Source organism: Falco peregrinus, chromosome 2 (assembly GCF_023634155.1).
Source record: "Falco peregrinus isolate bFalPer1 chromosome 2, bFalPer1.pri, whole genome shotgun sequence".
In the NCBI taxonomy this organism is placed as follows: Eukaryota; Metazoa; Chordata; class Aves; order Falconiformes; family Falconidae; genus Falco; species Falco peregrinus.
This window is the reverse complement of record NC_073722.1, coordinates 36,162,326-36,181,972: the sequence shown is the minus strand read 5'-3', so window position 1 is coordinate 36,181,972 and position 19,647 is coordinate 36,162,326. Positions and strand designations below refer to the sequence as shown.

General features: G+C 43.5%; 1 protein-coding gene across 2 annotated transcripts in view; it reads left to right on the top strand.

Moving 5' to 3' along the window:
• The first annotated feature begins 601 nt into the window (after positions 1 to 601).
• GALNT7 (polypeptide N-acetylgalactosaminyltransferase 7) overlaps positions 602 to 19,647 on the top strand; it is a 73,985-nt gene continuing 54,939 nt past the window's right edge. The window contains exon 1 of one of the 2 annotated variants that reach the window (XM_055795319.1): positions 602 to 748. In XM_055795319.1, the coding sequence (XP_055651294.1) occupies positions 623 to 748 (126 nt within the window). In that variant the 5' untranslated portion in view covers positions 602 to 622. The remainder of the gene's footprint in view (positions 749 to 19,647) is intronic. The other variant, XM_055795318.1, reaches the window with a different exon arrangement.

Below are 19,647 nucleotides of genomic sequence, written 5' to 3'. Positions count from 1 at the left end.
CCCTGCTCCTGCAGCAGTGACTGAGGTCACGCGTGTGCACCTTCATTTCTGCGCGTCGGTGCCCCCGGCGGAGCTGCCCCCCCCCCCCCCCCCCCCCCCCGCGCTGACAAACGCCGCAGCCCCGCCGGGCGCTCTCCCCTCTCCCTGGCGGGCCGCGGTCGGGCTGCAGCAGGTGCAGCGGGAGCACGCGCCCGGCGGGGCGGGGGCGGCGGCGGCCGGGGCCGAGCGGCCGCGCGGTGCGAGGCGCCCCCGCCCCGGTGCGGGGCGGCCACGTGGAACCGCGGCTCCCGCGGCGGCGACTTCCTGCTCCGCATCGCCCGGCCGCTGCAAGCAGCGGGGAGGCAGGCGCGGCAGCCCGCAGCGGGGGCGCCGACCGGGCGGGGGGGACAAGGGGTAAAGGGGGGAGGAAGAAAAAAAAAAAAAAAAAAGAGAAACTTTGTACGTGCGGCGGCGGCGGGAGGAACGCGTCCGCAGGCGGGCGGCGGCTGGGGGAGGAGGGGGAGAGGCGGCGGCGGCGGGGCCGTGCCGTGCCGTGCCGTGCCGGGCGGGGGGCGGAAGCCCGCCGGTGCGCGGGGCCGGGCGCTGCGTGCGCGGCGGCAGGAGGGAGAGGGCGGGAGGGAGGATGCGGCTGAAGCTGGGCTTCCTGCTGCGCGCCGTGCTGCTGGCGGGCAGCTTCTTGGGGCTGCTGCTGCTCTGGTCCTCGCTGTCGCCCCGCACCGAGGAGCCGGCTCCCCCGGGACGGACGCGGGTGAGTGTGCGGCCGCGCCGGGCGGCAGGGCGGCCGGGACGGAGCGGGTGGTGGAGCCGCTGCCCGGGATGTGACCGGCGACGGCTGTGGGCGGGCGGGGGGCGGCTGCCCGGGCTGCGGCCTGCGGCGCCTGCAGGCCCGAGAGGGGAGAGCGGAGCGGCGGGGCCGGCCCCAACCGGCCCCCGGATCCGGCGTCCCTGCCCGGGCGGCGCCGCGCCTTGGCCCGCCGCCGCCGCGGGACGGGCCGCGCCGAGGCCCGGGGGCGCCGCGCTCCGATGGGCCCCGGCGGCCGCGCCCGGCGGGTGTAGGGTCCGGTCCGCGCCGCCCCGCCCGGCGTGGGGCCGCCGCAGCCCCCCCAGCCCGCCGGGGGCCGCCGCTGGCGGGGCGGGGCGGGCAGTGCCCCGACGCGGCCCTTCCCCGAGACCTGCCCGCCGGCGATGCCCCGGGCACCCAAAAGGCGTGGGTCCGTGGATGCCTCCTCCAGGGGCTTTGCCATCCCTGGAGCAGCGGCGCCGGTGCAGACTGCCGGAGCGTCCCGCAGAGGTGTCCCCCGGGGGTTCGACAAAGGGCGCAGGTGCTCCCGCACACACTCCGCTGCGGGTCAGCTTCCCCGGCCGTCAGCGACCCCAGGGCAGGCCCCGCCGAGGACAGGCGGCCGGCTGGGGGCCGGGGAACAGCGCAGGAGAGCCAGAAGGCCTTGGGCTGGTGGCGCTGGCAGTGCACGTCCCGCACCCCGAAACGGCGGGGCGGCCCGTGGGGCGGGCAGCGCCTCAGCGGAGGGGCAAGGACCCCGGCAGGGCTGCGGGAGCCGCGCGGGGAGCCCTGGCCTGGCCTTGTGTCAGGCGGGAATAAGCCGTGCCCTCAACGCCAGGGTCTGGGAAGGCGTCAAGGTGCTTTTTCCATTTTCGCCACAGGTTTTAGAGCTGTCAAACATAGCTGGACTTAAGGAGATCTGCTTGAAGTAAGATTAGTCAAGATTATTTTAATCTTGGTGAAGTCATAAAATTTTGCAGTGATTATCTTAAAAAGTGATCTGTTGTGATATGTTCGCTAATGATCTTGGGCCTCACTTGCTAGTGGGCTGCTTTGAATAATTGCGGAAGGCAAGCGAGCTGACAGGTTTCGTGCTTTTGAAACCTGGCAATGACTTTGGACTCCTTCAGCAGATGCTCTGTCTTCTGAAGCTGTTACAGTTTTCTGTGTCTTGGCAGTTACTGCTGAGATAATAGGCCACAGCGGTTCTCTTGGAGATACACAGTTTATTAAGTGGTAAAGTTTCTGTAATCTGTTCTTCGGGATACAGCATAGGCTCTTCTGTGTACAGAAAAATCTTCAGGAATTTTATTTGTGTGCCTCCCAAGAAAATGTCAGGCAGTAAACGTTTTACGTCAAAACCAGTTGAATTACTTTTCCTGTTTAGGGAAGGGTAACAGACCTGTCAAGTGAAATCTTCTTAAAAAAAAAACAACATATATATATGGTTATGGTTGCAATGCTGTGTAGGGCAGTGACCATCATCAGATGACTATTCTGGGGTGACAACTGAAATACTGCAGTCCTACAGTGTGCATGCTGTATCAGCCTATTCAGGTGCTGTAATGAATCACGCTGTCTTCTCTGACAAGCCTGAAGGCTTTTTCTCGGAGGCTTTTGAGCTGAACCTTTGTATCCACCTCCATTCGCACGTGAGGTCTGATTCGGAAATCTGTTCTAGCTGGTGCACATGGCAATATTGGAGTGGGAAGAGTCCTTACAGTCTAGCCCTTGATAAAACAGCATTCTGTCTTGATCACCCCTGCCTTGACTGGAGGAAATACTCATGACAGCCACCTCAGGAAATAATTCAGTCTTTGTTGGGAACAAATATAATGGTATTAAGTAAACACTGTCAAAGATGACATCTAAACAGAATATCTGGTTCATTAGCGAGATCAGCTGTTTACTTGTCATTGTGATATATATGAGAGAGGGTAACACGTGCTTCTTCATTTTCTGGGAAACAGTATCGTTGTTACTAAATTTGTGTTTTGGTTTGGACTGCTTTCCTCCTCAGAAGCTGCTCAGGTGAAGAATGCTAGTGAAACAGTAGTGAGCGGGCTCACTCCTAGCAGTGCTCCATCGTATTTCTGGGGGGTTGGCAGAGCCCAGGAGTATGTCCTGAGGTTAGGGTCTGTGCATCCTGCATCCTGCTAGGTGAGGCGACACTGACCCCATGAGGTGGGCTTGTACCTCAGGGTATGCTTCCCGCAACACCTGGAGACAGACTGCGTTGGTGCAGTTTCAGCATGTTGGAACTAGGAGTTTAATCATAACTGCTGCTCTGGGTGTGCACACTTTGTTCAGTCATACAAATGTATGTGTTTGCTCTGTTGTTAGTTGCCGGAAAGTTTGTTAAGCTAAAGATAACAGAATAATTATTCTTCTTCCCGTACAACGCCCTCCTCCTTTTGCTCGTGCTGAAAACTCTGGCCAACAAATGTAAAATTCCTGATCAGAGAGTACCAGCTTAAAATAGAATTAAACTTTTTATAGCTAACCTCAGGCAGTAACCTTTCCCTCTCTGCGCTGTAACCCTGGGCGCTTCTTAATAACACCGACACATTAAAGAAGCAAAGATGAAAAGTTCTGCTTTGTTGTTCTCTTTATGTTTATAACCTTGAATATTTTCCTGCTTACAGCAGCAAAGGATACTGAAGATCTTGTAGTAATGTTATAACTATGGACCTTAAAATGAAAAAAAAGTATATTCTCCCTTCAAATATTGTGTTATGTTTTTTCTACTCATTTTAAAAGATTTCAGAGATCTTTTGGAGAGGCAAGGTGATTAAGCTATGGAGAGTTTTCAAAGAAAAAGTGAAAGTGGAGAAGTAGCTTGTTTAGGAAGGAAATGAGAGAACACAGAGGTAGTAACAGAAACACAGACAGCTGGGAGACAAGACCTTTGTTTCTGGTAGAATTCTGACTACCACAGGGAGTGTATGTTCACTGAAAGCATATCAGCCGATCTCCAGGCAACCCAACAGTGAAACTTTGTTTCTGCAAGACATCATTTAAGGAAAAAGTGCTTGGAGTAATCAGAGAAAGAGGTTAAGTATTTCTTTCTTTGCATTATCGGAAATATCCAAACAGAATAAAATATCCTCATCCTAAAGAGCTTTTAGTTTTCAATGTAAACCAAATTAAAATAATGAAAATATATTAAGGTCTGTCCTCAGAGTCTTTAAAAGCGTGTCTGCCCTTTGTGTATGTAAGGACATCTACTATCTGATAGTAAGGATTACAAGAGTACCAAAGATTTAGGCAGGGATGTGCTTGTTTATGACTGTGAGAAAAGATCAGGTAGAATCACTGATTCCATTATTATTTGCATGTTGTGGGTTCTTTTGGATGTTTTCCGATACCTTCTGCTCTTCTGGGTCAAGGGATCATGGTTTTGGGGCTATCAGGAAACGACTGAGGCTATTCATTGTACGAAGATTGCTGTAGGCATCCCAGTTGTTGGGGATATAGTACTTGTTGGTCTCCAGCGAGATGTGGCTAATCGGCCACAGAAGTACAGCCTTAAAAGCTGGTGTCATCAAGAAGTGGGTAATACTGCAGGCAGAACCAATGGACTGAAACGGTAAAGAAAGATTCATTACTGAAGAGCTGAAAACAGTGTATTGGGGGAGTAAATGTAATATAGGTCAACTTTAACTCTCCAAATCTGACCAACTACAAAGTGTTAAAGTGACCAAATTAGTATTCAGAAGCATGAAAAGTTATGTAAAATTGAGATTGGTGGGTTTGGGTTGTGTGTTTTGGGGGTTTTTTTTGAAAGATCAGTTTAGCCTACCTGAGACAAAGCTTGAAGTACAATTTTGCAGGCTCATAGTCTGTGTGGTAGTAGTATGATCAGTGGTTTCATACTTCCTCTAATCTTCACTGGAGTACTCCAAGAAGCTGGTAGAAATGACCCTATTCATTTTTCCTTGTGAAGAACAGTAAGAAGGTGTCCGCTGTGTTACTAATCCCCTTCTGGAGCCTAGGAAAGTAGTAAAAGATTTGCTGGCCACGTGTGGCTGACCTTGCACAAGTCAGAAATGTGGTGAGATTGCAAACCCCACAAAATTCCCTGTTCTGCCCTTTTCTCGTGTGCGGTGAGAACTTCCCAAAATCTTGGCATGGGCTGCCTGGCCTCGTATCTGGGAACCTGCTGCTTCAGATTTGAAGCATTACAATACTTGTGGGATTTCCCAACTTGAGCTAGCCCGTAGCCACTGCACCTGAGCCACCAGTGGGCTGCCATTAACTTGCCTTGCTGTGTGTTGAAGGCATTTAATTTTCTGTGTCTGTAAGTGGCATGTTCTTAAGGGGCTTTTGGGAGTATTTGTTTATCAACAGTTCCCAGACTTTCCAGGCTGGCTTTTTTGTGTAAGTAATTGGGCAGCTGTCCCCTTCCTCCTGCCATCCCTGAAAGCATGCACGTCTCCTACTCCAGGTGTGCTCTCAGTGCTCTATAACTTAGCAGGAGCTTTTGAGGTCACAGTCTCCCACCCTTAGACATGTATACCCTCATCTCCCTGCCAGGACATTAGCTGTCCTTATTGCCAGACATCACAGCAGCTGTGCCATAGCCAGGGAAGAGCGGTTGCCCGTGGATCAGGAAGCAGGGCTCTGCCGAGGGTCCTGGTGCAGATGGTGATCTGGCATGTCCCTCTGGTTCAGGAGCCTGGATGATGGGCCTGTAGCTAGGGCTGTGGGCCCTCACCAGCCACCAAGTTTAAACAGTACGATTCCCGTGCAGCCACTAGAAGGTAGAGAATTTATGAAGTGGAGGTGGAGGAGCTGGAAAAAAAGAAAAGCTGAATGGACATTTTCTGAGCTTTCTGGTGACACGCCCCCTTCTCTCCCACTTTAAGGACCGCTAATATCCTGTATGTCTTGGCTGGGTTGTCACTGGGAACTTAATGAAAAGTTGCAGACTGAAGTTGAAATGTTATTGTGGTTTAAATTAGATTCTTGGCAGTGGAAGTCCCAGCGGAAATTCTCCACTTTCCCTTAAGGAGTAACGGCACATGTGCTTAGAGAAACTGAGATGTAGGAATTTTAAGTTTATATCATTACTGGAGGAAAGGGCAGGAATCAGAGTAAAATAATAAATCTGATGTCACAGGGAGAGTGGTGTTCTGTAGTGAAGGGATTCAGGTTCGAGTTTGGTAAAAACGTGATGCATTGTGGCACACGGGTGATCTAGTTGCAAAACAGTATCTCTCTCTCCAATTGCTGTGTATAGCTATCTATACATTGATCACTGTTGGTTTTTTTTACTGGTTTGCCTTTCTGTAATTGGGTGAGACCTAACACAAGGAGCACCACATCAGGTCTGCCACTCCAGCATTATCTGAAAACTCAACACCATCATTCATCATCTGGGTGTGACAAGGTCCCTGCAGGTGCAGGGCTAGGCATTGGCACACCGCCTTCTACAATCAAAGCCTTAATCAGTCACTACTTCTGGTGTGACACTCGGCAGAAATGAACACCTTGGCAGATATTTTGTGTTCAACAAGTTTAGTTTGAGATTTGTGCGCAGGGAGGCAGTGAGCTTGCCGTAGCCAAAGTATCACTGTTGTAGGAAGTAAACATCACTTTCTTTTTCCCCTCTGTCTATTACAGTAATCTTTAGTGTTGCTGGTGACAGTAATAGGCAAAATGTTTTGAGATATTAAATGCTAATTTTTTTTTAATTTGTGCTTTCATCTAAATTGGCTTTGAAAAAGCTTGTAAAAATCTGTCACCCTTGGGAGAGTGTAAAAACCCCAATCACTATCATATTAAAAGTGAAATCTTTCTACAAACGTTTCCAGTTATGTTGCAGAATCAATGACCACAAAGCAAATAAAGTGAAGAAATGGGGGGGAAAAAAGCCTTCATAATTCCTACAGTTCATGTATACATACATAGATTGTATTAAAACTTTCTTGAACTCTTTTTATCTATAAGATCCCTTGTAGTAAGTTGGAGAAAGAACTCATTATTATCTTCAGACTATTATTTATGTAAATGTCTGCTCCTCTAGAGTAGTTTTGCACCATTTTATGTGTGTGACAAGTTTCCTTTTATTGTGTTCTAGCACACACCCCCACCCCCCCATTACCATTCATGAGTAATGTAAAAGAACTGAACAGTCAAAAAAAACAATCAAAGATCTTAAGGCCAGCATTTGCTTTTCAAGAATCCCACTGTAGGAGAAGAGGATCTAGAGCATCCAGGGCACCTTTGGCAGGATCCTTAGCATAGGATGAAAGGTGGCTGTGCACTCTTAGGTAAGATTGTGCAACAAAAAACTTAGTAATTGTGTCTGATTTGGGGATCACACAGGTAAAACTATTCCTGTCTTTAAGTACCTCACAGAGAAACTCTGGAGTAAGACCACAGAAGTCCTATCATCAACACAATGGGTTACGTAGGTTGTCATTTGTTTTAAAAAAAATGAATAAGTAAATAACAGAAGTGGTAACTTGTGCTCCTTAGTGACCAAGTAATGGGGCATTAAAAATAGCATGTAATAAAGTCCTTTTTAAAATAAAAATCTAGGTGATAGTTAAGTCTTTATTTTAAAGATGATGAATTAGGATATGATAGCCAAGCTGAAGTAGTAGAAATTCTGGAGCTAGTAAATTTAGGTACTGGAAAAGGCCCAGTGGGTCATCAGAATGCCAGCTTTGAGAGAAGGCCTGTCATATCTAGGAGTGTATACATGGGGTTTTCATCACATGGCCAAATAGCGTGTGCCTTCCTTCACCCGAGCTCAGCAGAGTTAAAATTGCTTGTATTGAGCTGATACTCCCTAACGAAAAATGACAGTGCCTTTGTCCTATTTTTTTCAGATATTAAATCAGCATTATGGGAGACAGCCAAGTGGAAATAAGGCAGGATAAGCTGTTACATTAATAGGTTTGACTTCTACCTTGGGGGGGCAGGGTGGGGGGATGTTTTTACAGAAAGTAGGCCATATAATCTGAGAGAAGGATTCCAAGTCTGGTAACAGTTACATTTAATTACTAAATCTGTTCTGTAAGTATGGAAAACAAACGTCTACTGTGAACGATTAGTTTAAAAATAGCAACACGCTGCTTAAAAGGCTGCCTCCTCCATCAGTTTGCTTTCATCTTTTTGTGAATTAAAGGGAATTTATTCGCTTGATTGTGCCTTTAGCAGTCCACCTCTGCCCCACAGTGCTCTAGATTTAGACACTGTTTTGGTGAGTGAGGTGTGTCCTGTCCCATCCTGCGTGCCCGCCCCCCCCCCCCCCCCCCCCCCCCCAAGTAGTAGCAGTGCCAAGGTAATGTGTTCAGTAAGGAAAGTGTTGCCAGAATGGCCCAGCAAAGGGGAGCAGTAAGCAGCCAGCAGCATGCACGTCTTTGCAATCTCTGATACTTGTAGGCATGGATTTGGGGGTATTCTGGCCTTTCACAAAATGCAGATTTGAAGAGGGGAAAATTTTAAACTTGGTAGATTTCTGTAAACTTAAACCAAAGGTTAAGTTTGTGCTTTATAGCAGATTTCAGGACTGGGATTTATCAGTTTAATTGTAGCCTCTTTCTTGAAGGGGCTTGCTGGGAAGGTATGTGGTTTTGTGGAAAAGGGGTGTTTTGTTGTTAACAATCATAAAAAGATATAGAGGAGAAGGCTAATACTTGATTTCTACCTTTGTTTTTCAAATAAACATCCTTATTGTGTTCTCCCTGCTTGGGACCGAGCAGTTTTGAAACATTTGCGTACTCATTGGAATATTATTTGAACTGGTAGGTCTGAAATTTGAAAAAACAAGTTTTTTCTTAGTGCAAACTGTTTTTGAAATAGGTTGCTGCTTTCCTAGTGATGCATTTTATAGCACAGAATTCCTATTTTCTGAAGACCCATTAACTTCCCATTTGGGAATAAAAATGCTACTCTTACCAGGCTACATACATACATTATGACTAAAACAAAAAATGGCTACTTTTAGTAATGAAGAGATGATGCTTAAAAAAAGGATTGTTTTAAGCAGGAATTAAGTGTGCTTCTCCATGCATAAGCATGCTTTCTTGCAGCTCACAGATATTTATTTTTTTTTCTCCCCTCTCTGTTACAGTAAACTAATTGTTTGCTGCTCTGTGGTGGTCTGTATTTCTTTTACGTTTCTGTCTTACCATGTCCTCTTGAATCCTTCATTCTAATTGCCGGCTCCAGTAACATTTTTTTAGTATTGCTCTGGCTTTCTGAAGCTACAACTTACTTTCCTTTGATTTCCTTGTGGAGTGTTCAGTTGCAAATAGCAGCAGTCGGCACTGATGTGTGGTAAACCCCTGAGCAGCAGGAGAGAACTGCAGGAAGGTATAATGTAAAAAGAGTATACTGGTTTATATGCTGTTTACATTTGGAAAACTTTCTTTACAGTTGAAAGTCTCAAAATATAACTGTTAATGAAATTAAAGCATAAGCAGATGGTGCTCAGCCCACAAAGTTTCTTACTTATTTTGTTGTCTTAAAAAATTGGCAATGAAAATGGCTCAGCAGGAACTGTTCTGACTTTGAATACAGTTGATTATTTTTTTTAATAAGGCAGAAACTATTATGTTAAATAGTGTGCTTTAGAAAAAAAATATCTTTAATGAAATTGAATATAGTGGTTTTATTCATATTTGAACATTTTTGTCACAACTTGGGGATTAAAATTTGCTTTGGTTTTAACCTGTAGTAAAAGATTTCCTTTTTAAGTAGGACTATAAAAGGAATAGCATTTCAGTAGGGCTGAAGCCTAGCAGCACCCCATTTTATTTCTCAATTCCTATCTTTATGGATTTGAGATATTTAAGCAATGTCTTTATTTTGAGCTAGTAGAATTCTAGGTATGTCAAAGAAAAAGGTATTTATTTTTTTTAAATTGGCTGTAGAAAATGCCTCATCTGTAATAACATCTTGATCCAAAACCAAAAAAAGTAACCAAGCTACCTCTTAAAAGCATCTGGGATGGTAATGTCATGAGTTTTCTATCCTTCCTATTGAGGAAGGAAGATCAAGAAAGACAATATTGACATAATGTGTTCTTCAGAGAAAATAAATTGTTCTCTACATGCTCTAGTCTTGAAATAAGATTTGCTACACTTTCACTTAAATGAGGCCTTGAAGTCAGCTCTTCAAGGCTCATAATATATGTCTTTTATAAGCCATGCATGTGTCAATGATGCATTTATCATGCACCTTAGACTGCTTTACCTGCTCTGGCTTGGATAATCCATCTCCCACAGTGATTCTAACACGCCAAAGCCTCTGATAAGCTTTAAACAGCAGCTATGAAATATCTTGGGTTTTCCTCACCTCTTCTGCGTTTTACACCCTTATTTCCCTTCCCTCTATGAAGTATGTTCCTCCTGCACAGAACCGAGACCTTCACTAGTGATTAGCTTAAAAATGGTATCTGTAATCTGCAGAGGTGGAAAAGGGTGGGAGGTGGAGGGGTTTTGTTATTTACTTCTTTTGATGGAATATGAGCTTTTAGTGATTATGTCTAAGTATACCACCTGCCTCTGATCAGAGAGTTCTTAGCCAGCAGCTCTCAAGTCCAGAAGGATGGTGTGTGGGTTTCCTGTGCCTCAGCTCCTCCTGGTGAGGGAGAAGAATCTCCTGTTGCCTCTTGTGTCACTTTTTGAAGATTCTCAGCTCCAAATGCTAATATTTCACTCAATATAAGATACTTACATGGCATGAGACTCACTTTGTAAAGTGGTCTTGAGTACTCTCTGTGGAGGTATTCCAGCCCTGGATATGTGAAGTAAGACTGCAGATTAGTTTCTGGGATACATTTGTGCAATCTCGGCATCTAAGTCCTTGTGTCTTCTATCCCTCTCTGTTTTCCAATACCGATCTAAAATATTGGCCTTGAACACTTGCTTATTTTTATGTGAATAGTAGAAGAAGTGTTGACTTGACAGGGAGGCTGTGGAGCTCTTTGGGCAGGTCCAGGTGTGAGCTTCTCCTTCAGGCATCCTCAAGGGGAGCAGCTGTCCATGGCACTGGAATCCAGACTGGGGCAAACAGTTACTCTGGTCCAGCTTTGGCAATGTATGTGTTCATACACAGGGCAGTGAGTAGGTGTCCTAAGCGTCAATACCGTTCCCATTATTTCATGTAGAGAAACGGAGGTGGGGGAATCTCTCTAAGACAGGGTCCCCATATTAGAAAGCAGACTTACCTTTTCTATGAATAGTCAAGTCAGTCACTTCTGGGGGAGTTAACAAGTTTTGCTCCTGTTATTATCTTCTACTAAGCCTGGTGATGACAGGGGAGTTGTCAAGCTCTTGTGATAAAAGGGAGCAGACTGCCAGGATAGTTCATGTAGCCTTTAATCTTTGTGTATGCCTGAGGGGCCCTGGGAAAAGAGGATGGCAGGGAGCAGGCTGGATTAATTTTTCTGGATGAAATGGATATGTCCTGGGGGGTGGCCTACTTTAAAAATAATTAAAATTCTTTGAAATCTGCTGTCCTTGAGCACGCTTCATCTGTCCTACGTCCCCTTTCTCTGATTCGCATATAGATCTTGTGGTTGAGAGAGGCCTTGTGCCTCTTTGGGAGGTGTTTGTTTTGGCGATATTTCCCAGGGGCGCGTAATTTCTAAACCCAGGCTGACTTGCGTGCCTGTGTGTGGCGAAATGCACACAGGGGCTGCCGGTAATCAGAGGTACCTAGTTATGTTTTTGCTGTTAAGCTGAGAACAGAGAGGCTGCTGGGCTTACAGTAAGGCATGCAAGACACTGATTTTCAGATCAGATCTTAACATAGTTTTATATTTACTCAAAACAGTAAGGTATATTTTTTAATAAAACTAACTTCTTCTAAACAGTCCTTATGTTTGCATGGGGTGATGAAGGTATGATTGGATCCTTACAAGGAAGCTTGATGGTGATTATTGATTGACTGCAGCCAGCCCAAGTCCATGTTACTGTAATGAGGTTCATTGATCTTTGTTTTTCCAGGTTCTTATTCTATGTCTCACCCTCAGCTGAAGTATGAATACTTACATTTGTTTCTTTTTTTTTCCCCGGTCAGTTTTTTTTTCCTTGTTTGTTCTTTGTGGGAATTTGGGGAGTTCATTAGGCTTATTCTCACAACCCACTGTTCAATAGCTTAAGAGTTTTCTTGCACTGCAGTAAGATATTAAGTGATACAGATAATCTGGAAGTAAGGAAGAACAATAAATGATCAGACTACTTGTCTTGACTTTATCCTTTGTAATAGCTTGGGCAATCTATCTTCTAACAAGTTTGTCACAGGCTATAAAATGCTAAGACCTGTTTCATTTTAAACTCTACAATTCATGTCTACAATTAAAGAAGTCTTCGCAGCCTTAAATGCTAAGCACCAATTTTTTTACTGACTTAAAGCCTGTTAGCGTCGCTGCAGAGGAGAGGCAGCTTGAGCAGGTTTTTGAGCTGGTTTTATCTTGCACGGTATTTGCAAGAATTTAGTATGTACTGATATCTTGTCAAAATACAGTCTACTGTCTAATCCCAGCAATCCTAATTTTCAGGAATGGTTCACAGCTGTTAATTTCTAAGAAACAAGCAGAACTTATATCTGTTAATTTGGTTTATCTAACAACCATAATGTACTACTTAATGTTGCCAACGTCATAATGTTGCAAGCAGAATTTGTTATACTTTTTAGGTTGATGCTTTAAAAATACATTTTAATAGCTTAACTGAATAATCTTGACTCTGATGCCTTAAAATGTACGTCAGTGAGAATGTTTTCACATATGAGAAATAATTGTATTTTATCATCATTTTCATTCTCAAACTTGAGATTTTCTAAGTCTGGAGCTATGTATTTTTTACATATTTACTAAAATGCATGGGAATTTATATTTAAGCTCAGTTTTACTGATAAGGAAGTTGAGATTTCAGATACAGTATCAGTGTCTTAGAGCTGAACCCATAAAATATTCTTGTATGTAAGTAACTGCATGTAGCTGATTTTCTGTATATCACTTTGGCTTTACAAATGGAAACCTTCCAGCAGAGTGTATTTAGGAGATCTATTAATAGCCTAACACCAAACCCCAACTTTCCTGTACAAAGTCCATTTTGTCCCCCACATACATTTGTTAATTTTGTCAGACCTTGATGTTGCTTAAGTGGTTTTACACTGTATTGGCTATAGGACTCAAAGAAACTTTAAACTGTATTAAAAAGACCAGTTATGGCAACTGTAATGTTTTATAACCAGTGCTGGTTTTATCCCAATGCATGTTAAGCTCTGCAGCGTTCCTTTCTCTTCATACATTTTTGCTTTTAAAGTTTTGGTTTCTTTACTTATCTTGATTTATTTTGTCTGTAGACTGAAGAAATGTGGCCAGCACTAGAGTGGCACATTTCCTGATACCCTTTCTTATCTAGCCATAGTGGCATAAAGCATTGGATCCAAGAGTGAGAAAATACTTAATGTGAAAGGGAGTGCTGCCTGACATCTGGGTGCATTTGCTGAGGAAAAGGTAGTACTGGAGATCTAGAAATACGTGTTCAATTCATCGTGCGGTGAAAAGTCACCATTTATATATATATATATTAAGGAGACCTCTGTTGAGGCTTGGAGCTTTCCTGAAAAGGGAGAAGTGCAGGGCAACCACCAGTTATGCACGTCTTCCCTCTCCTCCCACAATTTAAGAACATGCAGCTGCCTCCATAATTCTGTAGTACAAGTGAAAATAATCTTTTTTGTAGCTTTGCTTTAGAAGAAGAAAGGGAGGTTCATACTGCTAAGAACATTAAACAGAAGCATCCTTTTGTTCAGAGCATAGCGGTGTTCCTGCATTACCATTAACATTTGCCACAGGAAACACCTTAAGAACAGTCCTGGGTGCCTTGGGAAGGGGAAGAGCAGCTATTGCCCAGCCCACCCGAAATAGTGTGTTTTACTGCTACAGGCTTGCCCTGCATAGGAACATTTGGATTATTTCTGAGATGGGATCTGGGCATGGTGACTCAGAAAACCACACGACTGGGCAAGCCTGCGCATTTTTTTCTGATGCTCTTAGCATGCCGTGAGCGTCTGGCCCGAAGGCCAGTGGGGACAGAAGTGCGTGCTGCCTGTATGCCTCTGCTTCCTCTGCACAGCAAGGGGCTCCTCCGAGGGAGGGGAAAGGTCTAGAGAGGCATGCTGAGTTTTGGGGGTGGTTTTGTGAGGGTTTTTTGTTTGGTTGGGTTGTGTTGTTTAGTTTTAAAGGTACAAAAGAAGCAAAACCCTCTCTGGAGTCGGGCAGCTGCTTGAGTACCTGCCAGCCCGCAGGTACCTCTTCATTCCCAGTGCCCCGCAGAGGTCCCGAGGAGGGCTCTGAGGAGGGCTGGAAGTCACTTGGGAGGAGCAGGGCTCTGCAGCCCTTGTCTCTCTGCTTGATGCCTATGTCCTATGTGCAGGCAGTGGTTTTAAACAGCCGGGGGAGGCAGCTGTGTTCTGTGCGTTTTGCTACTAGGGCACTCTCCTCAATCGTTTTTCAGCTACCCCTCACTTCAAGCAGCTTTTTCTTCTCTTTTTTTTTTTTTTTTTTTTTTTTTTCCTCCACACTCCTGTTTTGAACTAGCTCAGCACTGGTGTTCACCCTCCTTATGGATGCCAAATTCATTTGGCTTGCCTGCACAGCTGGCTGTGGGGAGTCCTTGATCCAGCTCAGCATGTAGTTCTAAAGGTGCTTGTGTTGACACACAGGCAAGACAAAAATGCTTAGTGGAGAAGTAAACTGGTTGTAGAAATGTAGCCATCCTGCTCTGGAACAACAGCTTGACAAATCTGGCACCTAGCAGACAGAAGTTTAAATCCAAAATAAATTAGCAAAACCAAAAAATGTAAAGGCAGCTCATCTGCAGCAGCTAAAAAATACAGGTTTTATTAATTTTCTGCAAGAGCTAGGTGCTTCTTGAAATTCATATTCCACAGTTCACCTCGCAGCAGAGATGAAAAATAAAACCTTCAGGTTTTACTGTATATCTGCAATCTTCAGAAGATAAACATCAATGTAATGCATCATAGTATTGACATTCAGAAGTCTTCCAAACTTTGCTTTTTAAATAAAATAGGAAATTCAACCTTGAGTCCCTTTACTCAGTAGGAAGAGTAGGCAAGTGGCTTTTTTTTTTTTTGCCACATCTTACCTAAATCTGACTTCCTTTACAAATCTACAGTTGTCATACTGTCAAGAATTATAGACCTGGAAATGCCATACTAAACAAAAGGGAAATACGCTGTTTCCAGGTAAAATACTATGCCTAAAGTGACTTTTATTACTTGCGGCTTTCAGCTGCTCTCTGCTAAAGAGATGCACAGAGTTTCTGCTGTTCACGTTCTGTTGAAATAATTAAAAATGGAAGGCTGAATAGTAGCTTATTCTTAAGCTTTTACATTTTTTAAGTGATTTGAAAAGTCAAAAATTTCAACTTTAATGATGTCAGAAACGCTATCCAAATTTCTTGCGTAAGGTCATAGGATTATTCAAGCTGGAAGGGACCTGAGGAGGTCCCTAGTCCAACATCCTGCTCAAAGCAGGGTCAGCTGTGTGGTCACACAGGCTGCCCGGGGCTTTGCTCAGCTGGGCCTTGAAAACCTCGAGGGAGGGAGACAGCACAACCGCTCTGCCTAACTTGTCCCACTGTTTGGCCATTCTCATGGTGCAAGTTTGTTGGGGTTTTTTATATCTAGTTGGCTATTTCTGTCAATTTCACCAAAGAGCACACTGACACCTCTTCATTGTTGTTCCTGATATTTTTGGTTTGCCATGAGACTTAAAACTGTAGAACTGTTTAATTGTAATTTAAAAAAATAAAGAGTGGGTTTCTTGGGGTTTTTTACATTGGGTTTCTTTTGTTTGTTTTGCTTTTTTGTTTGTTTCAGTTTATTGGAACTGTCTAGTGGGTTGGTGACTCAGTCTGATTTTCTGTGTCTGAACTTAAGAGGATTTGTCCAAGTCTACATTGTATGATAATGTATTGAGAAAATGTTGATTTGGGTAACTCACATATGAGGGTTCTAAACAGAGCATATCCCTCTTATGTTGTGCTGTTGTCACTTGTGTGTGAGAACTTTTAAAAAAGAAATCACCTCATCCCGAAAGGTGACTGATTAATGACAGTAGTAAGATTGGCTTGATTGACAACCGTGTGAATGTATTGTCTCTTACAGAAGAGGCTCTTCTATATTGCTTTTCCTTATCCTTTTCAATGTAATAGCTTTGCAGGTTATTGAAAGGTAGCAAAATACAGTGGATTTTATTTATTTTGTATTTTTATTAGATACATTACTTGTGGATTTTTGGGCTTCTTTTGCTGATTCTGTTTTGATGTATAGCAAACAAAACTATATTGTTTACTGTCCTGTCCTGGTACATCTGCCACTTCACCCTTCTTTGGTATTTGATGGCTTATGCATGTAGCTTCTCTTTCATACTGAAGATCGAAATACTGACATCTTTCTTCTTTTGCAGTTCTTCCCCTTGGGAGGCACTGCCTCCCCAGCCAGACATAGGTATGGACTGCCTTACTGACTTTTCTTTCTGCAGCTGCTGGCCAGCTTTTTACCCTGTTAGAGAAAACAGGCTCTCTTTCATGGGGACCGCAGAGGCCTTTAGAAGCTAGTTTCCTGACAGGCTTTGACAAAATTTTCTTTGTTAGCAGTTAAAGTGCAAGACTAGCACATAAAGGTCTTGACTTAGCAAACTGCATTCCGATTTAAACACCCATTTAATGAACTGGATAGATCACAAGTATTGTTTGCTAATATTTTTTTCTGTGTTAGATGCAGTAAGTTAAGGGCACAGTTTTCGTAAATGCAGTTATTAGCAGCTCTGTTTGAAGCCTACCAGGAGCATGCATACTTAGGGCTTGTAGAAATAGCTCCAGCTGGGAACAGCATTACTGGGGCAAGTATAACCCGAGGAAAGACTCGCCATCATTTTGAGATCAATTTTTAACAAAAATTCCATTCTTGTTACTTACATGGAGAGTCTGAATTGCCAAGACTTCTGATTTCATACCAAAAATGTTTAAAAGGACTGGACAAGTTTTGACAAGATTACAGTGCTTCAGAGAAATGCCTCTTTGCTATGCACTTTTGATGGTGGGGATGTCCTGCAGTTAGACGCGGTGCTGAAGACACTGACTTCCATTCATTGCAAACAAGAAGGATCCTCATGTATCTTTCTTTGTGTGTGTTGTATGCCAAACGATTTAAACGGTAGAATGCTACAGTCCAATGGCAAGGGTATCAGTGCATACAGAAGGGTAATGTTCCTTCTCCAGACATGTGGTCAGAAATACTGGCCGGAGTGTACCTGAGCTGGAAATGGAAAGGTCACATGAAAACTCTCTTCAGGATCTGACAGGTCTAGGCAGGTCCTTTGGAAGGTGTTCAGGACTATGGAGGCTGATCCTTGGTGCCACATTAAGAGAAAGCAGTAGGATGTCAGTTCCCAAAGTCGTCTTTGAGAGTAATGTTTTGAATGTTAGTCTCAGACAGTTTCTAGGTTGCTGGCAGCACTGTGGATCATCTGCACTAACAAAGTAAATGCCAAGGCAGTCCATTTCTTGGAGTCCAGGTGCAGCGTGTCTGCCCCTCCACTAGGTCTTGTGGTCTCGGCATGAGCGTGGTGACTTCCATACTCAAATGATACTGCGTGGAGAGTGCGGAGCTAAGTGCAAGGCTGGTAAGCATAGTGGAGAGCAGACAGGTTCAGTGGAGTCTGTTCGAAGAAATTTGTGGATTATATTATAGTATTCTTGCTGGGTATTTAAAAGATGCAAAGAACCTGGCTGTACTCACGTGTGATGTGGTTTCTAGAGCGAAGCTATGAAAACAGGTTTTGATTTTCGTCATGTTTACTTCACAGCAAAACAAGTAACGTCACTAGCTGTCACAGAAAGAGTAGTCAATTTAACTAAGATTGATTTATCTGTTCAATAAATTGGTTCTTAATAATTATTGTTTCAGATCTTTTTTCCTTCTTACACCTCAGATATATGTATTGTGTTGTTATTTTTTTTAAGCATTTAGGACACATAAGAACTTACCTCACCTCAACAATTCAGTAAAATATAACTCATTATTGGCAAATACCACACAGATTTTATTTAATATCCTGCGTAGAAAAGATACGGGAATGAAGGGTCAGGGAAAGATGGGATGGAGAACACAATTGATCATAACAAATGATTTCTCCCCCACTTACCTAGTCAGGCATTGACATAAGGTACTTAGGTAAATACTCTGGATTTCTGAAATCTTTTGGGAGATCAGTTGAAACTTTCAGAAACAGGTTTTAGACTGTATATGTCATTTTCATACAATGCAGCTTTTTATTACAGCTGGCTGTATCTTTGAAAAAGCTTTCAAAATGGTAGGGTTGATCAAATTGTGAAATGCAGTTTAAAAAAAGAAGACAGAAATAGGCTGTTGTAAAGCTTGAGAATGGTAATATTTCAAAATAAATGAAAATCTAATGATGGAATTTGCTTCTTAATAGCAAGAAATATGAAATGAGATTGACGTATGTGTCTTTAAAAATTGAGGCAGACAAAATATAGCACAGAAACCTGCATCCCTTATCAAGTGTGTCCATCAGCGATGGATTTATTGTGTTGTAAATGTCATTTACTTGCTGGGCTATATAAAACAAATATATGATTTTTAAATATCCATCTGTCTCGGATGATTGAAAAACAAGGACGAAGTTCCTCTGCGGGCTTTAACGAGCACACTGTTCATAGCTGATGCCTGGAGGGCCAGAAAAGCTGTCCTCAGCTGCTTAGAACATGAGGATTGATGGTAGTTTTTGTTTCTTTCTGAGGCTTTTTCCCTCTGGAGGGAACAGTAATAGAAGTTGGATATTTTCAATAGCAAAGTTATGGATTATAAATTGTAAATTTTTGGTCTCTTACTTTTTTAATTCAAAGCATATGCTTGTTTTTACCTGCTTATCTCTACAGCTTAAAATTTGACTACTTTAAATTTTGATTGTTTAAGTCCAAAAGAAACAGCTTCATCTTTCTTTCCTTAGTCAACAGAGAACATTCCTAAAAGGAGTTTGGTCTTCGTAGAATGAAAACCCTTGCCCCCTCATAGTCCTCTGTGTAACACCACTACACAGGAAAAGGAGAATAATCCTTCCTTTATGGAAGGAAATGAAGCTGGACAGAGGACATCTTAGAAGTCCTTAGGAATCTTTAATGTCCATATGAATAAACATGAGTTCTATTTTTAAGATCTCATTCAAACATATGCATAAAATGAAGGATATTCCTGGCGTGAGACAGAATGTGAAAGGAGCAATGACTCAACTAGAAAGGTCACAAGCTTCATTTAATGTTGAAATGTAGTGACAAGAACAAATCTTGTACTAAACCTTTTCAGTGATGCTGTGTTTTAAGCCTTTCACCTTGGAGGGCACAACTTCTCTGCGGGGAAAAAGATGAAAGAGGTTTTGGGGATGGGAAAGAGATAGCTTGTTATTGCTGAACCATTAGGGGCTGTGGAAGAAGATTCTTGGTGATTGTGGCAATGCGTTGAGTGTAGGTGTAACAGGACTGGATGAGACCAGCACGCTGGACACAAAAGACAAGGCGATGCAGCTGAAGATCACAGAGTGCGCAAGTGAGATGAGAAAGTACCAGAGGGAAGGTGTTAGTGATCGAAGTGACAGCGTTCTGGATTATGGCAATATTGCAGTGAAATAATTCATCCTCATGGCTGTTTCTGGTTTTCTTCCATTTGATTGCAGTAACTATTGGAATTGTTTGCCAAGCACTTGAAAGCATGTGCATGTGGCAGTAGTAGAATACTAGTGTATAAATAGTTAAACTACATGCATCAGCATATAGTAAATTGGCACGGTA